We start from the raw sequence: 24,296 nt of genomic DNA on the forward strand, positions 1-24,296 counted from the left end.
GGGCACTGGTGCTTGGGTTCTGTGTCTCTCCGACTGTCAGCAAAATCGATTCTGTGTTTGAATTCATCCAAACCATCGAATATAAACAGCAATCCCTCTGGGTTCTTCCAGACCTCTCTCAGGATATTCCCAAAGTATGGATACTGATCCAGAATTAGTTCCCTCAGGTTTATTCTGCAGTTAATAGAGTTTAAATCCCGGAATTTGAAACAGAAGACAAAGTGGAATTGTTGGTATATTTTCCCTGTGGCCCAGTCGTAAACAATCTTTTGTACCATTGTCGTTTTCCCGATCCCCGGGACTCCGGCCATTACTACCGAGCATCCCGAAGTTAATCGTGTGATGAATCTTTTCATTTTGTCCCGAAAACTCTGTGAGTGACTATTACGAAATAGATGAGGAATCTGGACTTTTTCCAGCTCTTTGCGGAGATGTTTCTGTCTCCACTCCTCGTGGTCTCTGCCTCTTGCCAGCAGCTCATGTTCCACCAGTGTCCGATCTCGAACAGTAGAAATGACCGTGAGCTCAGCGTATCGATCAACCAGCTGAAAAACCTTCACCTTCTCCCTCATCAGGATCGTGTTCACTCTCAGTGTTTCAGTCTGTGTCCGCAGAGTCTCCATGTGTTTCTGTCGAACATCTGAGGACGGACAGAAGTAGGTGGTCAAAGCCTGATCTGATGAACACGGAACACCCACTTATTTCCCCTAATTTAAAAAAAAGGCATTGTTTGGGTGAAATCGGGAAATCAGAGATAAGAGTGTGTGAAAATGAACGGTCCCAGAAACGTCTCTGATCCCATTCAGATCCGCTGTTCGTGTTTGCAGGTTCCCCGGTGTTCCAGCGAGCACCAAGTGGATACGTGATTCTGGAGAGGAGAGTGTTGTGTGGAGTTGGTGGTTTCACTGCTTTGACTGCTCAGCTTCTGCTGAACTCTGAAACACTGCAGACGGTAGCAGTGGGTGCGGGGGGTGGGGGGGGGGTCGTACCGTTTTGGATACTATTTGTGGGGATGACCTACCAGCTACAAGTTGCAGTGGTTGCGGCTCTGGCACCGAGACTGGATCCTCAGCTCAGAAGGGAAGGAGGGAAAAGAGGAGAGGGTGAGTAGCCGGTTGTCGTGGTCCAAGTAGGGACCAATGACGTGGATAGGAAGAAGGTGGAGGTCCCGCAAAGAGGGTTTAAGGATGTAGCTGCAAAATTGATGGACAGGACTTTCAGGGTTGCAATCTCAGGATTAGCGTGCTACGTACTAGTGAGGCTAGAAATAGGGAGATAATGCAGCTAAATACGTGGCTAAGGAGTTGCTGTAGGAGGGAGGGCTTCATTTTTCTGAAAGATTGGGCCTTGTTCCAGCGAAGGTGGGTCCTGTTTCGACGGGACGTGTTGCACCTGAACAGGAGGGGGACTAGCATCCTTGCGGCAAGGTTTGCTATTGCTGCTCAGAGGATTTGGACGATACTTTCAGGGGGAGGATAACCAGAGTGTCAGAGCACATCCTGAGGTGGAAGAGGATACTGGTCATGCGAAAGCTGCAAATATAGTGCATGGTGTAAAGCCAGATCTAACATATAGAGGCTTTGATAAAGAGAAGCAGGATAAAATGTATAAAGGTAGCAAGGCAGAAGGGCTAAAGTGCGGGTATTTCTTTGCAAGAAGCATGAGGAGCAAAGGTGATGAACTGGGAGCTTGGATACACACATGGAATTATGATGTAGTGGCCATTACAGAGACTTAGCTGGCACCAGAGCAGGAATTGTTTCTCAATATTCCCAGATTCCAGTGCTTTATAAGGGATACGGGGGGTGCGGGGAAGAGGGGTGGCATTATTGGTCCGGGATACTATTACAGCTACAGAAAGTTTGGGTGATGTAGCAGGAATCGCTTTTGAGTCAGTATGGGCGGAAGGCAGGAACAGGAAGGCAGCAGTTACTCTATTGGGAGTATTCTATAGGCCCCCTAGTAGCAGCAGAGATACCGAGGAGCAGATTAGGGGGCAGATTTTGGAACCGTGCAATAATAACAGAGTGTTATCATGGGTGACTTTAACTGCTCGAGTACTGATTGACACTGATTAGTTCCGATGGTTTAGATGGGGCAGCCTTTTTTAAGTGTGTCCAGGACGGATTCCTGTCACAGTATGTTGATAGCCCGACTAGCGTGAATACCATACTAGATTTAGTATTAGGTAACTAACCGGGTCAATTCACAGATCTCTCAGTGGGTGCGCATCTGGGGACAGTGTACACCGATTCACTGGCCTTTAGCATTATCATGAACAAGAATAAAAGCAGAGAGGGGAAGATTTTTTTTAATTGGGGAAGGACAAGTTATGAGGCTATAAAGCTAGAACTTGCGGGTGTGAATTGGGATGATTTTTCTTTGCAGGGAGATGTACTAAGGACATGTGGTCGATGATCAGGGATATCTTGCAGGATGTTAGGGATAAATTTGTCCCGGTGAGGAAGATTAAGAATGGTAGTGTGAAGGAACCATGTGTGACAAGTGAGGTGGAAAAGCTAGTCAGGTGCAAGAAGGCAGCATGGTTCGGGAAGCCACGATGAGATGGTTCTATAGAGGAACAGAGGGTAGGAAGAAAGGTGCTTAAGAAAGTGCTGAGGAGAGGAGAAGGGGGCATGAGAAGACCTTTGCGAGTAGGGTAAAGGGAAACCCCAAGGCATTCTTCAATTATGTGAAGAACAAAAGGATGACAGAAGTGAAGGAAGGACCGATTATAAATAAAGGTGGGAAGATGAGCCTGGAGGCTGTGGAAGTGAGCGAGGTCCTCAATGAATACTTCTCTTCCGTATTCACCACAGAGAGGGAACTTGATGACGCTGAGGACAATATGAGTGAGGTTGATGTTCTGGAGCATGTCTTAATAAGCTGATAAGGAAGGCGGGCTCTGTCGTGGGCAAAGTACTGGAGAGTTTATCATCGGTAGCTGAGCGAAGGGCGCTGAGTAGGCTACGGTCAATTATGGAAAACCCTGAACATCCTCTACATAGCACCATCCAGAGACAGAGAAGCAGTTTCAGCGACAGGTTACTGTCGATGCAATGCTCCTCAGACAGGATGAAGAGGTCAATACTCCCCAATGCCATTAGGCTTTACAATTCAACTGCCAGGACTTAAGAACTTTTTTTTAAAGCTATTATTAATGCTTTTTGAGTTAGTGATTTAGATGCATATCATATTATTACTGAGTTAAGTATTGTATGTAATGAGTTTTTGCTACAACAAGTGTATGGGACATTGGAAAAAATGTTGAATTTCCCCATGGGGATGAATAAAGTATCTATCTATCTATCTATCTATCTATCTAAAATACATCAGGACGGATAAGTCCCCGGGGCTGACGGAACATTCCCCCGAGGCCAGCGAAGATATAGCGGAGTGTCTGGCTAGGATCGTTATTTACTCGTTGTCCACGGGAATGGTACCGGAGGATTTGAGGGAGGCGAATGCTACTCCCTTGCTCAAAAAAGGTAGTAACGGTAGCCCGGATAGCTATAGAACACTGAGCCTTACGTCTGTGGTGGGAAAGCTGTTGAAAACGTTTCTTAGAGATAGGATCTATGGGCATTTGGAGAGTCATGGTCTGATCAGGGACAGTCAGCATGGCTTTGAGAAGTGCAGATTGTGTCTAACAAGCCTTATATAGTTCTTTGAGAGGATGTCCAGGCATATAGATGAGGGTAGTGCAGTGGATATGATCTACATGGATTTTAGTAAGACATTTGTCAAGGTTCCACACGGTAGGCTTATTCAGAAAGTCAGAAGGCATGGGATCCAGGGGAGTTTGGCCAGGTGGATTCAGAATTGGCTTGCCTGCAGAAAGCAGTGTGTTGTGGTGGAGGGAGTACATTTGGTTTGGAGGGTTGTGACCAGTGGTGTCCCACATGGATATGTCTAGAACCTGTACTTTTCGTCATTTTATTAACAAATTGGATATGGGTGTAGAAGGGTGGTTTGGCAAGTTTGCAGATGACACTACCTTGGTGGTGTTGTGAATAGTGTAGAGGACTGTCGCAGAGAGACATTGATAGGATACAGAAGTTGTCTGAGAAATGGCAGATGGAGTTCAACCCGGAGAAGTGTGAGGTGGTACACATTGGAAGGACAAACTTCAAGGCAGAGTACAACGTAAACGGCAGGATACTTGGTAGTGTAGAGGAGCAGAGGGATCTGGGGGTACATGTCAACAGATCCCTGAAAGTTGCCGCACAGGTAGATAGGGTAGTTAAGAAAGCTTATGCTGTGTTAGCTTTTATAAAGCGAGGGACAGAGTTTAAGAATCGCGATGTAATGATGCAGCTCTGGTTAGGCCACACTAGGAGTACTGTGTCCAGTTCTGGTCGCCTCACTATAGGAAGGATGTGGAAGCATTGGAAAAGGTACAGAGGAGATTTACCAGGATGCTGCCTGGTTTAGAGAGTATGGATTATGATCAGAGATTAAGGGAGCTAGGGCTTTACTCTTTGGAGAGAAGGAGGATGAGAGGAGACATGATAGAGGTGTACAAGATATTAAGAGGAATAGATAGAGTGGACAGCCAGCGCCCCTTCCCCAGGGCACCACTGCTCAGTACAAGAGGACATCGCTTTAAGGTAAGGGGAGGGAAGTTCAAGGGGCATTAGAGGAAGTTTTTTTCACTCAGTGGTTGGTGCGTGGAATGCGCTGCCTGAGTCAGTGGTGGAGGCAGATACACAAGTGAAATTTAAGAGACAACCTGACAGGTATATGGAGTAATTTAAGGTGCGGGGGGGGGGGTGTTTACATAGGTGGCAGGGTTTAAAGTCAGCACAATATTATTGGCCGAAGGGCCTGACTGTGCTATACTATTCTGTGTTCTATATTCTATGTTTCTTCTTTGACTGACCGGAGTCTGTTTAGCAAACTCATAGATTTCTCCAGGTGCACAGCCGAAGATCCGGACCGTAAAATGGTGTTCTGAAAAAAGCAAATGGTTATCCGTCCACCAGCCACAGCACAAGGAGTGTCGCCTGAACTCTGACAGTCTCGAAACATGCCTCTAAATACAGGTATTTAGGCTCTCAGTGTCATGGTCCGGTCCATGAAATCATCATTCCGGTTCACGGTCCGGTCCCGTTCATTATTCCAGGTTTTCCGGGTTTCCCTAGTTTCTGATGAGGCAGCTTATTCTCTTTTGGTCTGGCTTCATAAATAGCTTCAGGATTCACCCTCTCGCTGCTGGATTGTTCCTGTCCAAATTCTCCGTCTGTATCCTTTTCTTTAACCTTCCAGCCTGGAGCCTTTCCTTGCCTCGCCTCTGCCTGGAGCCTTGCCTCGTCTTGCCTGTGTCTGGAGCCTCGCCCTGTTTTGAACTGTTTGTCTATGTCCACACCTTCGCTAGGTAGGTTCTGCCGATTTGCCGCTACCTAGCGTTGGGAACTGTCGCGTCGTGTTCAGCATTCTGCGTAATGAGTCCCGGCACTGCGTCCCGTACCCAAGGAGGAGTCCCGGCTCTGTGTTTTGTGTGATGAGTCCCGGCCCTACGTCCTGTACCCAAGGAGGGAATCTGCTTTGTGTTCTGTGTTATGAGTCCCGGACCTACGTCCTGTACCCAAGGAGGGGACCTGCTTTGTGTTCAGTGTTATGAGTCCCGGCCCTACGTCCTGTACCCAAGGAGGGGACCTGCTTTGTGTTCAGTGTTATGAGTCCCGGCCCTACGTCCTGTACCCAAGGAGGGGACCTGCTTTGTGTTCAGTGTTATGAGTCCCGGCCCTACGTCCTGTACCCAAGGAGGGGACCTGGCTCTGTGTTCTGTGTTATGAGTCCCGGCCCTACGTCCTGTACCCAAGGAGGCAACCTGGCTCAGTGTTCTGTGTTATGAGTCCCGGACCTACGTCCTGTACCCAAGGAGGCAACCCGGCTCAGTGTTCTGTGTTATGAGTCCCGGACCTACGTCCTGTACCCAAGGAGGCAACCCGGCTCAGTGTTCTGTGTTATGAGTCCCGGACCTACGTCCTGTACCCAAGGAGGCAACCCGGCTCAGTGTTCTGTGTTATGAGTCCCGGCCCTACGTCCTGTACCCAAGGAAGGGACCTGCTCTGTGTTCTGTGTAATGAGTCCCGGCCCTATGTCCTGTACCCAAAGAGCGGACCTGCTCTGTGTTCTGTGTTATGAGTCCCGACCCTACGTCCTGTACCCAAGGAGGGGACCTGCTCTGTGTTCTGTGTTATGAGTCCCGTCCCTACGTCCTGTACCCAAGGAGGGGATCTTCTCTGTGTTCTGTGTTATGAGTCCCGGCCCTACGTCCTGTACCCAAGGAGGGGTCCTGGCTCTGTGTTCTGTGTTATGAGTCCCGGCCCTACGTCCTGTACCCAAGGAAGGGACCTGCTCTGTGTTCTGTGTAATGAGTCCCGGCCCTACGACCTGTACCCAAGGAGGGGACCTGCTCTGTGTTCTGTGTGATGAGTCCCGGCTCTACGTCCCGTACCCAAGGAGGGGACCTACTCTGTGTTCGGTGTGATGAGACCCGGCCCTACGTCCTGTACCCAAGGAGGTGTCCCGGCTCGGTGTTCCATGTTCCTGTCTCTTCCTCGACTAAGGCTCTTGGTTCTTGTCATGTCCATGTGCCAACAAAGAAGTACCTTGCCAAGCCCGGTGCTGCGGTTCCCTTGTCCATGAGTCTCACGTCCCGTCATGTTTCTCCATCGACCAAGGTTCTGGGTTCTCATCACGTCATGTGCCTCGCTCAGCACAAGAGTACCTTGCCCAGCCCTGTGCGAGGATTCCCTCGTCCTGTGCTAAGGTTCCCTTGTCCCTTCCAAGAGTCTCTGGCCCTGTCCTGTGCTTCTCCTCGTCCTGTGGCCTCGTCTTGTCCGAGCCTTGTTCTGGAGTCCGAGCCCGAGTTAAGACCCAGTTTCTGGGTCCTTGTCCAGTCTCTGGCTCGGAGTCCAAGCCCAGGATCCTAGTTCCCAGTTCCATGTCCTGGTTCCGCTATCCTTGTCAAGTCCAAGCCCAGGCCCGGAATCCTTGTCTCGTCCGGGGCCTGTGTCTTGTCCAGTGTCCTTTCCTCCCCATTTCCCTTGCTTACTTCTCACGCCTAGTCCTGTTCCTGGTAGTTCAGTATCTGTGCTTTGCTTCTGGGCCTACTCCCAATGCCCCACTTATGACTCTCAGAGTGAAATAAAGTCTTTGAAATGTCCGTTCCATCGCTTACCTTTCAGATGCTTGGGCACTTCAGATAAACCCCGCTCAGTGTCCACGTAGGCGAACTGACCGTCACCTGTTCAAACAGATTAACCTTCATGAAGTTTGTTCTGTGTAATACTGTAAATTCATGAGCATTTACATCTGTAACACACAGTGTATTGTTCACCCTACCTCGTTCCCGTATTTCATCCAATATTCTGCTCAGCTTCGGTAAATGGTGATGTAGTTTCACAAAGGATTCCCACATCACCCTCCTTGCCCCCGAGCCCTTCTCCATCACCAGATCCAGGAGGAGTTTGGAAGCGCCCGCTCGGTTTCCCTTCTCCGCCAGCTCAGTCACGCTCTGTAATGAACAATGGGGAATATATTGAGTAGCAGAGGGATGGGTACAAATCTACCCTGAACATGGACTGACCCAGCACATTCTACTCACTGTAGATCAGTCACAACCATTAAAGTGTTCATAGCGGGGTAAAGATTTTGAAAGATGCGAGGGGGTCAGTCAGGAGTTCGTGCATGCCACAGATGGCGGGGTAATTATCCACGACGAGTTTTAAGAAGAGCACACATAGCGTGAGTGAACCAGAAATAGAGTGGGGAGTTGAGGTTCTGTGTCAGAGAGGGTTCAGTGCGGAGAGGCGGAGGCTTTAGGTAGATTTTGGGTAATATTTTTCCTCTTTTTTTCATGATTAGAACAGTGGGAATGCCAGGCAGAATAGTGGAATGCTCTTCCTACAGGGTGCAGCAAGACAGGGGTAGCCCGACCACTGCCCCTTCAGGCATTTCCTCCAGCTGCAGCTTCTTACAGACTGTGCTGAGGAATTGGAGCTGGAGCTGGATGAACCCGGGATCACTCGGGAGGCTGAGAGATTGACTGACAGGCTGTTCAGGGACGGATATATCCACAAGGCGCAGTCCGTAGATAATTGGGTGACCGTCAGGAGGGGGGAAGAGGATAGGCAACCACCACCGAAAACTCCTCTGTAACAGGTATATATCTTTGTGCTTCGGGGTATTGCCCAGCAGAGGAAAGCCACTGCGATTATGCGTCTGGCACAGAGTTTGGTTTTGCGACTCAGAAGGGATGAGAAGTGGTGAGCTGCACTGACAGGGGGAGTTAAATGATTCGGAGAACAGGCTGGAGATTCTATTTACGAGAACGAAACTTTTGGATGAAGTCTTGCCAATGTCAGTGACATCTGCCGTTGCGTCTGACACATTCTTAAGGGCAGGATGAGCTGCCAGAGGTCGTGGTCCACGTTGGCACCAATGACAAGAGTAGAAAATGTGATGAGGTCCTGCAAAGTGAGCTTATGTTGTCAGATGCTAAGCTAAAGAGCAGGAACTCCAGAGCTGTTCTCTCAGGATTGCTCTCCGTACCACGTGCGAGTGAGGTCTGAAATAGGACGATAATATTGTCTAACGTGTGGCTGATCAGATGTTGCATTATGGAGGGCTTCAGGTGTTTGGATGATTGGGCTCTCTTCCAAGGAAGATGGGACGTGGAGAGAGGTGATCGTTTTGCACCTGAGCTGGAGGGGGACTGATAACCTTGCGGGAAGGGTTGTTAGAGCAGTATATAGATGGGGGAGGTGTCAAACTATAGTTGCAGGGGGATGAAGAACCAGAGTGGATAATGGAGTGGCAGTGTGGGAAATATGTTGTTAAGCCATCTTCCAGAGTCAATAGACAATAGACAATAGGTGCAGGAGTAGGCCATTCGGCCCTTCTAGCCAGCACCGCCATTCACTGTGATCATGGCTGATCATACACAATCAGTACACTAACGGGTTAACATGCTGAAACTAATGTTCCGAGTTGCGTCTAACTTCAATGCAAGGAATATTGTAGGAAAGGCAGATGAGCTTAGAGCATGGATCAGCACATTGAATTACAACATTGTAACCATTGATGTGATTTGGTAGGAAGAGGTGCAGCTCTGGCTGTTCAGTATTCCAGAGTTCCGTTGTGTTAGACATGATTCAATAGAGCGGGAGGAATTAAAGAAGGAGAGATAGCATAACTCGTCAGAAAAATATCCCTACATTGCACAGACAGGACAGCTGGAGGGCTCGTCTACTAAGACTGCATGGGTGAAACTGAACAAGAAGAAACGGATGGGATTATATTGTCGAGCACGGACTAATCAATGGGTTTTAGAGGATCAAATTTGTAGAGGGATCACGGAGAGTCGCAATAAACACAAAGTTATGATGGTAGATCATTTTAACTTTCTATTTATTGACTGGGATCCCCATATTGTAAAGGGCTGAATGCGATGCTGCTGGTCAGATGAGTTCAAGGAAGTCATAACTATAGGCAGTGTGTGCTGGAAATATTTTAGGGAAAAAGACAGGGCAGGTGACAGACCTGTGTGCAGGTAAACATTATGGATCTGGTGCCATTTGTATGAAGATCATTATACAACAGGATAGGTCTGGTCTTCTGGTTAAAAATGTAAAATGGAGAAAGGCCAATTTTATTGGTATCAGAAGGGATCTGGTGCAAGTAGTTTGGGACAGGTTGTTTTCTGATACAGACATGCTTGGTAAGAGTGAGTCCTCCAAAACTGAAATGTTGAGTGTACAGAGTTTGAATGAATAAGTGACCACAAGTACAGAGTCTGAAAGTTCCTGCCAGAATAAAAGGGAAGGGTAACATGTTTATGGAACCTTGGTTTTGCGAGACATTCAGGCCCTGAGCGCATTGCAAGTAGAGGATTGAAGAATTAAATGAGGTTCACTATGAATACAAGAAATGCAAGAGTTACTAAAGGAGGAAATCAAGAGAGCTAAGACCTGACGAAGGGTCCCGGCCTGAAACGTTGACTGCTCCTTTCAATGGATGCTGCCCAACCTGCTGAGTTTATCCAGCGTGTTTGTATGTGTTGATTTAACCAATCTTATAGATTCTTGAGGAGGTTACCAAGCAAGCAATGGAAACAAGTCAGTGGATGTTGTCTACATGAAATGCAGCAAGGCATTTGAAAAGGTCCATCATAGAAGCTTGGTCAGTAAGATGAATTCGTTTGGTATTCATGACATGGCAGTAAGTTAGTTTAGATATTGGATTTGTGAGAGAAGCTAAGACAGGTAGTGGAGGTTTGCTTTCTGACTGGAGGCTTATGAGTAAGTGGTGTGCTTCGGGGACCTGTGCTGAGTCTGATGTTGTCTGTCATTTATATCATATACCTACACTCTGGATGATACTATGGTAAAGAGGGTCAACAAATCTGTGGATGACACCAAAGTAGGGACAGCGAGGAAGGTTATCAAAGCTTCCAGAGGGACTTGGAACAGCTGGAAAAGGGTGGATTAAAATTGTCAGCTGGAATTTAATGAGGACAAGTGTGAGGTGTTGCATTTTTTGAGGACATACGGTGATAGAACTAAGACATTTATTGGTAGGACATTGAACAGGTCGGTAAAACCAAGGTATCCAAAGAGGAGATCCAAAACTTCTTGAAATTGTTGCCAAAAGTAAATTGCGTTGCAAAGCTTTAAGGACATGGGTCTTCATATATCAAAGATTTGAATGCAGAAATTGGGATAGAGGCAGATTTAATGGAGCTGTTATGGAGGGTGTAATCTAATTAGGCGGGGGGTTGGGGAGCAGAATGTTAGGGTTGAGGATGGGGAAAACAGAGCTGATAAAAAGGACAGGCAGGAGATAAGAACAATCACAGCCAGTGGCATGAGTTACAGGGCGAGGTACAGGGTGAGTTAAATGAGTTACAGGGCGAGGTGCAGGGTGAGTTACATGAGTTACAGGGCGAGGTACAGGGTGATTTAAATGAGTTACAGGGCGAGGTACAGGGTGAGTTACATGAGTTACAGGGCGAGGTAGAGGGTGAGTTACATGAGTTACAGGGCGAGGTACAGGGTGAGTTACATGAGTTACAGGGTGAGGTACAGGGTGAGTTACATGAGTTACAGGGCGCGGTAGAGGGTGAGTTACATGAGTTACAGGGCGAGGTACAGGGTGAGTTACATGAGTTACAGGGCGAGGTAGAGGGTGAGTTACATGAGTTACAGGGCGAGGTACAGGGTGAGTTACATGAGTTACAGGGCGAGGTAGAGGGTGAGTTATATGAGTTACAGGGCGAGGTAGAGGGTGAGTTACATGAGTTACAGGGCGAGGTACAGGGTGAGTTACATGAGTTACAGGGCAAGGTGCAGGGTGAGTTACATGAGTTACAGGGCGATGTAGAGGGTGAGTTACATGAGTTACAGGGCGAGGTACAGGGTGAGTTCCATGAGTTACAGGGCGAGGTACAGGGTGAGTTACATGAGTTACAGGGGGAGGAACAGGGTGAGTTACATGAGTTACAGGGCGAGGTGCAGGGTGAGTTACATGAGTTACAGGGGGAGGAACAGGGTGAGTTACATGAGTTACAGGGCGAGGTGCAGTTACAACAGAGAGCTACAAATACTCGACAGAAATTGTTATACTTGAATGCACGCAACATAAGAAATAAAATGGACGATCTTGAAATTCAGCTAAAGATTTGCAAGTATGACATTGTGGCCATCTCTGAAACTTGGCTAAAGAATGTCTGCAATTGGGAGCTGAATGTCGAAGGATGTATGGTATATCGGAACGATTGGATAGTAAGTAGAGGGGGTTGTGTCGCACTGTGTATATGAAATAATATCAGATAATTGGAAAGTATTGAGATAGGATCGGACAGTGCAGAGTCCCTATGGGTTGAGCTAAGAGATGGCAAGGGTAAAAGGACCCTAATGACAGTTGTATACAGGCCTCCAAACAGCAGCCGGGATGTGGATTAGAAATTACAGCAGGAGATAGAAAACGCGTGTCAGAAGGGCATTGTCATGATAATCGCCGGAGATTTTAAATGGCAGTGGATTGGAAAAACCAGGCCACTACTTGACATCAAAAGAGAGAATTTTTAGTAAACACAATGTGCACTGCAGATGCTGTGGTCAAATCAACACGTACAAACAAGCTGGATGAACTCAGCACGTCGGGCAGCATCCGTAGAAATGAGTCGTCAGCGTTTCGGGCCGAGGCGCTTCGTCAGGATTGAAGACAGAGGGGGCAGGGGCCCTATAAAGAAGGTGGGATGAGAAGGAGGTGCAGGTAAAAAAACGATCAGAGGAAAGATCAAGGGGTGGGAGAGGGGAAGCAGGGAGTGTATAGGCTGGAGAGGTGAAGAAGGAATGTAAGGGGAAAACACTATGGGTAGTAGAGGAAGGCAGAATCATGAGAGAGGTGATAGGCAACTAGAAGAGGAGGCCGAGTGAAAGTGTGATAAGGGAAGGGAGAGGGAATGAATTACCAGAAGTTCATACCAAGAGGCTGGACATTAACCAGACGGTATATGAGGTGTTGCGCCTCCAACCTCAGTTTGGCCTCATCATGGAGGTAGAAGAGGCCATGGATTGTCTAAGGCATGGCGTTTCAGAACTGCTTGCGGTTGAAGTCACTTGGGGATCAGCTTTGCTGGATTGGAGGTTGCGGAATGATCGCAATTAGAAAAGAGAGCTTAAGGTTCAGGAACACTTAGGGTTCAGTGTTCAGAATGTGTTCGTGTTCACTTTAAAATTTGAGACGGAGAATTTAAATTCCAATCTGTCGGTATTTAGTGGATTAAAGGAAATTACAATGGCATTAAAGGGGAACTGGCCGAAATTGACTGGAAAGAGACACTAGCAAGAAGGACAGCAGAGCAACAGTGGCTGGGGTTTCCGCGAAAGATGAGGGAAGGGCAAGACAGATATATTCCAAACTAGAAGACATTTTCGAATGGAAGAAGGACAGTACTGGAAGCAAAAGAGAGGGCATGCAAGGAAGCCAGAGCACGTGGGAAGTTAGAGAATTGGGAATCTTTTAAAAACTTGCAGAAGAAAACTACGAAGGTCATTTGGCAGGAAAAGATGAAATACGAAAGGAAGCTGGCGAAAAATGTCAAAGAAGATACTAAAAGATTTTTTTAAATGTATATAACGTGTAAAGAGAGATGAGGGTAGATATGGGACCAATAGAAAATGACATTGTAAATATTGTAATGAGAGACACAGAAATGGCAGAGGAACTGAATGCACATTTTTGCAGTTGTTGGAATCGATTGTTAGGGATGAGATTACAGAGTACCTGGAGGCACAGAAAAAGTTAGGTAAGTGAGGACTAGATGGCCAAAGAGCCTGTGGCTGTACAGTGGAGTTTAATGACTATGACTAGGTCGAAGTATGAGAGGGTCGTTGTTGATTTTCCCTGGTGTAATTGCTGGTGAACCACAGAAGGTTCACACTTCACTGCCAGGCTCCATGAGGGGTCCAGTGTCAGCAGACAGCTGGGACTTGGCAGTGAGGGGAAGACAGCAAATTCTGGACTTCTGTGCACGTGTGGTAATGTTGAGAAAGAAGTTTGGATTGAAATTGTCGGCTGTCTCCTGTGGAATGTCGAGTTCGGTATGGACTGGCTGGCAATAGGTGAATGCACTCCAGTATCAGAAGGACCACTGGAAAGCTGTTTATTTGTAATTCTGTGTTAGCTTTAGATGGTTGGAATATTTCCAGTGATACTGATTTTGCACTTTTCAATGTTAATAGCATATGTTGTGGTCGTTAGAATCTCATAGTGGAACAGTCACAAGGATCAGAAAGTAATGGAACCATGAGGCATGTTGGGATATTAACCAACAAAACGGATCAGCAGTTTAACAGAGACGAGATTCAGCTCTGCCTGGTTCAATTGATGTTGGGGTTTAAGGTAGACTCGAGAAATGAGCTGAGAAATTAATCACTATAATTTTGATTTGTGAGAAACCCGGGAGTTATCAAGAGAATACAGACTAATGAATCGCCCTTAATGTCGAGCATTGGGAGCATGAAATGATGTCAGACAGAGAGGTGTAACGTGGTTCTCTGTCCACTTGCAAAGTCCGTCAAGTGTCACACACTAAAGTCACCTGTCAATCATTGTCTGTATCCTAACCTGTCCAAAACTGAAAGTGTTCGGAAAACTGGTCAGAGGCTTGTAGTGGTGAATAAAGGCTCAGTGTATCCGCAAACGAAAACTCTTTTCTTGATGTTGACCACAAACATTGAAGGATTTTCATAGCCCAGAGGTGCCGTTACACCGGTTCTGTTGGTCTATGATAAATTCAGTAGAATCTACACTCAGTGTACTTCCCTCTCACTTACGTGATACTCTGGCCCGGTGAAGTGATCATCGCCCATTAACATGAAGCCGACTCCCTCCACACCCTCCTCAATCGCCTGTTCCAGTCTCTCCTTGTAGAATCTCGTCAACCGGAACAAATGGTGATCATCACAATTTGACAGGAAGGCGGAGATGGCCGAGTTCAGATCTGTAGTCAGTCATAGAACATAAAATAGTAGATGTGCACGATGCCAAATTAAACCAATCCCTTCTTCAGGAACATAGTCAATATCCCTCCATTCCCGGCCTACGCATGAGTTCAAATGTTTCTTAGATGCTGCCGAGTGTCCGTTTCCAGACCCTCCCTCGGCAGCACATTCCAGAAACTGATCTATCTCAGAAGACAACATGCTTCCGAGATCCGTTTTAAACTTTCCCTTCTAACCTTAAGCCTATTCGCTCTGGTATTTAACATTTGCCACGAGTTACAGACTATCTACCTTAGCTATGCCCATCATGAATTCACACATTTCTCTGAGAAAAGGTCTCAGTGTCCACCGCTCCAGGGAAAGCAACCCTAGGTTGTTCGACCTCTCTTGGAAGCCAATATTCTGTAATCATTGCGAAACACATCTGCACCCTCTCCAGAACCTCCACATCATTCACGTGATGTGCTTATCAGATCAGTGCACAATACTGATTTTTTTTCTTAACCAACGTTCATCCAGCTACAACACAATTTTCAGAAATACATATTCACACCACCACTTGTCGTTGCACGCTGCCGACTGTGTTGCCAATTTCAGGAAACTATGCACATCCATCACAAGACCCGTCCGTGCATCAATCTTCCTAACGGTCCCAGCATACACTGTGCATATGGCTCGTGAACTTGACCTCCCAAAGTTAAACTCCTCATATTTGCCCTAATTAATTGTACCTGGTGACTGTCTGTTCATATTTATAATTGGATGTTGAACATTTCGACAACAGTCTCAAATTTACACGACACCACCAACTTCTGTAAATCGACGTATCAGTCCACCCATGTGATTATGTAATCGTTTTGCGTAATGCATAGTTTATTATTAATGTATTTACATCACACACGACGCATGGCGAAGCAGTGACCCTTGCGGACTCGGCTTGTCACAGACCTTCACACAGAAGAATGCTTCTCCAGTCCTGACTCTACTTTATGTCAGCAAGACATCTTTCAAATGGATATACAAAGTCTCTGCTTAACATTCGTCAATCGGAAGTGTCGATTGTTGATTTCCCTCTTGAGATGCTGCCTGCCCTGCTGTCCGTCCAGCATTGTGTGCGTTGCCTTCTCTACTGACCCTCTTGTCTCTATTTTATCCCATTCGCCATATATTGGTAGCGCACTCAGATTCCCTGTTTAAAATTTCTCCTGCTCGCTGTCTCCTGCACCCAGCCCATTCTCCCACAATATACCGTTCTTTAACTCGGCCACAGAAAACACACTGTGGGAAACACCCCGCACCTCCACTGTCCAGCAACCCAAAAATCCGGGGAGAATTCACCATTTCCCTTCTAAAAGAGAAAACGACATCTGTTTCTCTCACATCAGGCGTTTCCCACATCAGGGCGTATCAAATACTGACAGAAATTCCATCTGCTCCCTGGACTGTTACATTGCCCGCTGTTGTATTCCTGTCTGAGTTACCCACACCCACCTTATTCAAGAGCTCCTTCTCCTTTCAGTCAGGTGAAGATTAGCCTGGAGTTATTCGACTCTTTCTGTTGTTAGGTCCCTGCGCTGGGCCTGATGAATTGTTCCATTGCTCAAGGCCGCTTTACCAGTGTGATCAATGACCCCGTTTGTTATCACTTTTTGTGCCCCTTTAGAACCCACGTTTATTACTCTGAATTATTGACGATTTGACTAGACGTGTACCATGATGACAGAGTTTTAATGAGAAAGAGCCCAGTGAGCATACCTGTGTCCATTCTGACTCCGACTGACGTTGGTTGCTTATCGTCTGCTTGTCCGCCTTCAGGGTGGAAGAAAGCACCACCTGCTGGCGATAATCTGAATTACACAAATAAAACAGAGGGAGTCAGTTACTCTGCCCTTCATAAATTAAAACATTTCTGTAAGGTCGCTGCTCAGTTTCCTACATTCCAGGGAGTAAAGACACAGATTAGCATCCTCCCCAGCACTGAGGCCTTCTGGCCCTGATAACACACTCGCAAATCTGCCCTGCACTGCTTCCACTTTAATCAAGCCTTTTCAAACGGGGTGGCTGGAACTATAATTTGTACTGCAAACACAGTCTCACCAACGACTTATACAACGGACCCATAGTGGTTAACACAACTCTTTACAGTTGGAACTACCCGGTTTCAATTTCTGAAAGTTTTTGAGAGTTTGCAGGTTCTCACCGTGATCACATGGGTTTCCTCCGGGTGATCCAGTTTCACCCCAGTCTGAAGACATGCAGGCGGGCAGCTTGTAAATTGTCCTGTGACAAGACTAGGGTTAAATCAGGGGACTTACTGGGCTCATGTTATCTCAAAGAAAATAGTGTCCCAACTCCTGCACTCAGTACCCTGACTGTTGAAGGAAAGCGTAGCAAACACTTCTTCACAGCCCCGTGTCGCCGCATCGAGTGAACTCATCAGTCCCTCTGGTCCCTGACAATCTCAGACCAGGAGCTCCCAACTCCTGCACTCAGTACCCTGACTGTTGAAGGACAGCGTGGCAAACACCCCTTCACAGCCCCGTGTCGCCGCAGTGAGTGAACTCATCAGTCCCTCTGGTCTCTAACAATCTCAGACCAGGAGCTCCCAACTCCTGCACTCAGTACCCTGACTGTTGAAGGAAAGCGTGGCAAACACCCCTTCACAGCCCCGTGTGGCCGCAGTGAGTGAACTCATCAGTCCCTCTGGTCTCTAACAATCTCAGACCAGGAGCTCCCAACTCCTGCACTCAGTACCCTGACAGTTGAAGGAAAGCGTAGCAAACACCCCTTCACAGCCCCGTGTCGCCGCAGTGAGTGAACTCATCAGTCCCTCTGGTCTCTGACAATCTCAGACCAGGAGCTCCCAACTCCTGCACTCAGTACCCTGACTGTTGAAGGACAGCGTGGCAAACACCCCTTCACAGCCCCGTGTCGCCGCAGTGAGTGAACTCATCAGTCCCTCTGGTCTCTAACAATCTCAGACCAGGAGCTCCCAACTCCTGCACTCAGTACCCTGACTGTTGAAGGAAAGCGTGGCAAACACCCCTTCACAGCCCCGTGTGGCCGCAGTGAGTGAACTCATCAGTCCCTCTGGTCTCTAACAATCTCAGACCAGGAGCTCCCAACTCCTGCACTCAGTACCCTGACTGTTGAAGGACAGCGTGGCAAACACCCCTTCACAGCCCCGTGTCGCCGCAGTGAGTGAACTCATCAGTCCCTCTGGTCTCTAACAATCTCAGACCAGGAGCTCCCAACTCCTGCACTCAGTACCCTGACTGTTGAAGGAAAGCGTGGCAAACACCCCTTCACAGCCCCGTGTCGCCGCAGTGAGTGAACTCATCAGTCCCTCTGGTCTCTAACAATCTCAGACCAGGAGCTCCCAACTCCTGCACTCAGTACCCTGACAGTTGAAGGAAAGCGTAGCAAACACTTCTTCACAGCCCCGTGTCGCCGCATCGAGTGAACTCATCAGTCCCTCTGGTCTCTGACAATCTCAGACCAGGAGCTCCCAACTCCTGCACTCAGTACCCTGACTGCTGAAGGACAGCGTGGCAAACACCCCTTCACAGCCCCGTGTCGCCGCATCGAGTGAACTCATCAGTCCCTCTGGTCTCTGACAATCTCAGACCAGGAGCTCCCAACTCCTGCACTCAGTACCCTGACTGCTGAAGGACAGCGTGGCAAACACCCCTTCACAGCCCCGTGTCGCCGCAGTGAGTGTACTCATCAGTCCCTCTGGTCTCTGACAATCTCAGACCAGGAGCTCCTTGTTGCAATATTCAGAATGAAACTGAAGACCATCAGGAAAACCCAACGGACCAGAAGTATGATGTTGATCGCATCCCTCAAGAACATGACGCGGAAGTAAAGAACAGATTCATGGATTAAACTCGGTGGAGAGAAAGCCAGAAGAACTATGGATAGAAGTGAGGATCATTATACAAGAGGTGCCAACAAAAAGTATTGCAAACACAAAGGAGGCCGGGAAAGCAAATTGGCTTTCTGCGGAGGCTGAGCAGTGAAGAGAAGTGAAGGCCAGTAGAGATTGGAACAAATACCTCCAAATGTACACGAAGTTCAAGAAGATATCAAGGAAAGATACGGAAACTTCCTTAAAGGAGCGATGTAAAGAAGCTGAAGAAGCCAACATTTAAAAAAAAAACAAGAGATCTATTCAAGAAGATTACAGAAATTAAAGGAACATTTCATGCCAGAATGAGTATAGGAAAAGACAAAAAAAAAAACGGAAGGACTATATAGAAGCAAAGACATCAAAAAGAAATGGCAGGAGTACATAGAAGAATTGTACAGGAAATATCCCAATAGCAAATACACCTGAAAAGTGACTTCCTCATCGATCTAGAGCCAGATATTCTGGAAAGTGAAGTCGAATTGAAAACGTTGCCAATAATAAGGCTGCAGGATGAAACAGGGGTCCAGTTGAATTGTTTAAAACTTTTTAAAAGTTATGCTGTAAAAGTGCTGCATGCAATTTGCATGCAATCTGGTAAACCTAAAAATGGCCTTCAGACTGAAAAAAAAACAGTTTATATCCCAATTCCCAAAAAGGGAAATGTAAAGGAATGTCATATTACCGATCAATTTCACTAATTCACATGCTAGCAAGGTATTGCTAAAGATCATGCAAGCAAGCCTCCAGCAATACATGGATGGAGAACTGCTGGATGTACAAGCTGGTTTTAGAAGAGGTAGAGGAAGTTGCGCTGTGCTCCAAATTGCTAACTTACACTGGATAACAGAGAAATCGAGAGAATTCCAGAAATGTATTTATCTGTGTTTAATTGACTATTTGAAAGCCTTCAACAGTGTGGACCACATAAACTGTGGCAAACCCTTAGAGTAGGGGTGTCAAACTCATTTTAGGTCACGGTCCGGAATGAGCAAAATGCAGCTTCATGCGGGCCGGATCAGTCGGACGCGTGCGAACGCAGCTTTCGTTGCCTCCGTTTTTTCAGCCTGCTCTCAGGTGTCTCAGTCTCTGCTATAACTACAAAGTGTTTCACTTTACAAATTCCGTTTCTTATGAAGAAGACTGCCGAGCAAGACTGCCGAATAAACACTAAAAACCCTGAAAACCTGGTACCTGAATAAACTCAGCATTAGCCATTTCATACGCCATAGGCGCTTCGATTACTGGGGCCAGCTTTAATAGTAATTAGATATTATCTCGCGGGCCAAAGATAATTCCACCGCGGGCCGGATTTGGCCCGCGGGCCTTGAGTTTGACATATATGCCTTAGAGAAATGGGGATACCTGGACATCTGATCTGCCTTATGAGAATGGGGATACCTGGACATCTGATCTGCCTTATGAGAAACTTGTACGAAGATCAAGAAACAACAGTTAGAACTGACCACGGAACAACAAACTGGTTCAGGATTGGGATACGTGCGATAAGGCTGCATACGGCCACCCTGCTTCTTTTATTCCTATACTGAACACATCATGAGCAATGCTGGCATCGAGGACTCAAAGTGTTGGAATCAACAGACAGACAGACAGACAGACAGACAGACAGACATATTTTAATGACCACGAGGGAAAAAGGGTTTCGTTGCAGTCGCACCAACCAAGAATAGTGTAGAAATTTAGCAATATAGAAACCATAAATAATTAAATAACAGTAAGTGGAATAAGTGGAATTAGTCCAGGGCCAGCCTATGGGCTCAGGGTGCCGGACACTCCGAGGGAGGAATGGTAAAACTGCCGGATGAAACATTAACAGCCTCAGACATGCGGGTTATGCGACTCCAATGGCTGAAAGTGAGAAGGATCTGCGGAAGCTTCTAATGAGCGTTAAAGAAGAAAGTGGGAAAGTTGACTTGTCCCTCAACATTAAGTATACCGGCCAGCCCTATCAATTCGTGGTAATAAATGGAAAGGAAGTGTAAACAGTAACAGATTTTGTCGGTTCAAAGATTTCTATAGCTGGTAACTGCAGCCACGAAATTAAATAGCTCTTGTTTCTGGACAGGGCAGCAATGGGAAATTTAGATAAAATTCTGAAGCGCAGAGACATAACATCGTCTCCGAAGAACCGTAGAGTCGGGTCTATGGTATTTCCAGTTGCGATGTCTGGCTGTGAGAGCTGGACTGTTAGTGAGGCTGATTACAAAATAATCGACGACTTTGAAATTAGATGCTGAAGGAAAGTGTTAAGAGTGCATCAGACAGCAAGAAGATCGGACAAGCCAATACTTGACGAAGTAGAGGCAGACTGCTGACCAGGAGTATAGAAAAGCTCCAATGTTTTGGCCACATGTAGTGCGCGCGAGGGCAGTGGGCGGGGCGATGAGCTGGTGCGCGCGAGGGCAGTGGGCGGGGCGGTGAGCTGGTGCGCGAGGGCAGTGGGCGGGGCGGTGAGCTGGTGAGCGCGAGGGCAGTGGGCGGGGCGGTGAGCTGGTGCGCGCGAGGGCAGTGGGCGGGGCCGTGAGCTGGTGCGCGCGAGGGCAGTGGGCGGGGCGATGAGCTGGTGCGCGCGACCGCAGTGGGCGGGCGGTGAGCTGGTGCGCGCGAGGGCAGTGGGCGGGGCGGTGAGCTGGTGCGCGCGAGGACAGTGGGCGGGGCGGTGAGCTGGTGCGCGCGAGGGCAGTGTGCGGGGCGGTGAGCTGGTGCGCGCGAGGACAGTGGGCGGGGCGGTGAGCTGGTGCGCGCGAGGACAGTGGGCGGGGCGGTGAGCTGGTGCGCGCGAGGGCAGTGGGCGGGGCGGTGAGCTGGTGCGCGCGAGGGCAGTGGGCGGGGCGGTGAGCTGGTGCGCGCGAGGGCTGTGGGCGGGGCGGTGAGCTGGTGCGCGCGAGGACAGTGGGCGGGGCGGTGAGCTGGTGCGCGCGAGGACAGTGGGCGGGCGGTGAGCTGGTGCGCGCGAGGGCAGTGGGCGGGGCGGTGAGCTGGTGCGCGAGGGCCGTGGGCGGGGCGATGAGCTGGTGCGCGAGGGCAGTGGGCGGGGCGGTGAGCTGGTGCGCGCGAGGGCAGTGCGCGGGGCGGTGAGCTGGTGCGCGCGAGGGCAGTGCGCGGGGCGGTGAGCTGGTGCGCGCGAGGGCAGTGGGCGGGGCCGTGAGCTGGTGCGCGCGAGGGCAGTGGGCGGGGCCGTGAGCTGGTGCGCGCGAGGGCAGTGGGCGGGGCGATGAGCTGGTGCGCGCGACCGCAGTGGGCGGGCGGTGAGCTGGTGCGCGCGAGGGCAGTGGGCGGGGCGGTGAGCTGGTGCGCGCGAGGACAGTGGGCGGGCGGTGAGCTGGTGCGCGCGAGGACAGTGGGCGGGGCGGTGAGCTGGTGCGCGCGAGGGCAGTGGGCGGGGCGGTGAGCTGGTGCGCGCGAGGGCAGTGGGCGGGGCGGTGAGCTGGTGCGCGCGAGGACAGTGGGCGGGCGGTGAGCTGGTGCGCGCGAGGGCAGTGGGCGGGGCGGTGAGCTGGTGCGCGCGAGGGCAGTGGGCGGGGCGGTGAGCTGGTGCGCGCGACCGCAGTGGGCGGGGCGGTGAGCTGGTGCACGTGGCAGGTGTGGAGGCTGTAGAGTCAGGGACAGGGAACGGGGAGCGCGTCCCTCGGTCCCGGACTGTGCTGGCTCGCTCACTGAATGAGTCAGAAGTTCGACACCTTGACACAGCTGGGGCACACGTTGAACACACAAAGCTGAACGCAAATCATTAAATCAAGCAAACCGCTTGTGTTCAGTTCAACTATATAAATACAATAATATCTCCCTTCACACACTAGTAAGCTTACATTAATTGAATTGTCAGAGTTTTTCCAGTCAACGCAACAGAACCCATAATTGGACCACCCGTCCCCTCGAAACTGCTGTGCAGATAATGAGATCACGGCTGAACTGATCTAAAATGTCATTACGTATTCCCCCATGTGGATCCCTGCATCACTTCAAAACCGTCTTTGCTTCCACTGGCCATTGTGGAGAAGAGTTCAAAACACCCTCAATCGACACAGGAACAATAGATGTATTGTTCTAAAATGGGAAATTCCGGAAACGGAGTAGGTGCTTGCTGTTTGCATCTCACACCCTTGCTTTGAAACTGGTGGGGGCTAATCTTAAACTTCATCTGACCGGTGGAAAATGTCACTCGTGCAAACAGAAAACAGCAGGAACACAAAGAGCACCAGCAGCAGAAGTAGCTTAAAAAACCACAAATATCTCCGTGTTCGCTGATGCAAAGCACAGACAACTGGTTAGTTGGAAATAAATATGAAAAATAAATATCAGAAGTTGAATTATTCTCACCTTAATTCCCCAAGAACATGCTGACAATGTGGGTACTGTGGGCCGTTTCTGTGGGCCCCGCCCACCGCCCCACACGGAGCTTTCGTAACCATGGCAACACACAGAATGCTGGAAGGAACTCAGCAGGTTAGGCAACATCTATGGATATGTGTAAACAGACGACATTGCGGAACCAGACCCTTAATCAGGACTGGAGTGGAAAGGGTATGAGGACAGATGATTGACTGATTTGGAAGGTGGGGCTTGTTGTTCTGTGAGACTCGGTGCTCAGGGTCTGTGTGTAAGCGGCTGCCCGTCAGTGCGCGTTCCTCAGAACAGGGAGCGGCATTCCGCTGAAATCCAATCCAACCGGTTCGACAAGACACTGTGGTTCAAATGTGAAGGCAGTTTAATATTGTATTTAACCCTTTCTGCTGCTGGGAAGAGCGGTGGAACCAATGGCGCGATGTAAAGAACACTACCTGTGGCCTCCAAGGTGACTGGATTGTTTCTCCACAGATGCTGCCTGGCCTGCAGAGTTCCTCCAGCATTGTGTGTGTGTTGCTCGGATTTCCAGCATCTGCTGTTTTCTCTTGTTCGAGAGAGATCGGTGACGGGTCGCTGCCCCGTGGGATATTTCATATGTTTCTACCAGGGCGAAAGATTCCTTCTGCTCGCTCTCAGTATTACCCAGCTCGCGTCTCTTAATCCATTTGGACAATTGACTCGTTAGCACGAACACGTCAGGACTCCCTTCCCCCACGAAATCCACTCCCGATCCCGAACAGAGCCTAGCCTCGCTGAATAGTTGTGCAGAATCATAGACAACACTTACCTCTGATGTCGTAACCGGTTGGTGTTCAGTGTGGTCCCGGAAAAACAGTCCGATATCCGGGTGTGACGGACAATGATCCTGGAACCGGTTTGTTCTCCCTGTACGGAAAGTTCAGTATATGCTGCTGCTCCCGAGGACATTCGGCTGTGAACCGATGGACAGGGCCGGGTGAACTGGGGTAGAGCGGGACTGCCGCGGTCCGGGTCACACTAACTCTCACCGGCTCAGGACGGGTCTGACTGCGGGAGGAGGCGGGAGTGTGATCAATGTAGCAACCCTAAAGAGGAAAACAAACAGGCTGCGTTAACCTTTCTGTCGGACTTCCGCCCAGATCCCTCCTTTTTCTTTCATCGCAACCAGTGGGGCGGAGTTTCTCTGTTTAACCCAGCCAGTCCCAGGCTAAGAATTTGATCCAGCCCGGGTTCTGGGAGGGGCTGAGCTTCCGCCCCCTGTGTGTAAACAGGACTGTCCGGCGTAGGTAGTTTCAGCTCCAACGTCACTCACCTGTTCAGGTGCGGGGAGCCGCCTTTCTGCTGAAATTAATCCAAACACATCCGACTATATATATTCACACTCAACTGTAATAAATCTGGTCAAAGATTTCCTCAGCGCCTCTCGATTCAGGGGAATTGTTTAACTCTAACACTAGAGATTATTGCAGTTCCATGCGGACAACTATTATTACAAGGAACCCCGTCGCCCACGGTTAACA

General features: G+C 48.8%; 1 protein-coding gene across 1 annotated transcript; it reads right to left on the reverse strand.

Annotated features, from left to right (window-relative positions):
* Nucleotides 1-190: 190 nt before the first annotated feature.
* Nucleotides 191-23,724, reverse strand: LOC140720429 (uncharacterized). Its single transcript, XM_073035281.1, has 7 exons — nt 23,585-23,724; nt 16,275-16,366; nt 14,352-14,518; nt 7,354-7,525; nt 7,190-7,255; nt 318-640; nt 191-244 (listed from the first exon to the last, which is right to left on the reverse strand). Exons 1-7 carry the CDS (start codon nt 23,722-23,724, stop codon nt 191-193), a joined length of 1,014 nt encoding a protein of 337 aa, XP_072891382.1.
* Nucleotides 23,725-24,296: the final 572 nt, after the last annotated feature.

Source organism: Hemitrygon akajei, unplaced genomic scaffold (assembly GCF_048418815.1).
Source record: "Hemitrygon akajei unplaced genomic scaffold, sHemAka1.3 Scf000042, whole genome shotgun sequence".
NCBI lineage: Eukaryota > Metazoa > Chordata > Chondrichthyes > Myliobatiformes > Dasyatidae > Hemitrygon > Hemitrygon akajei.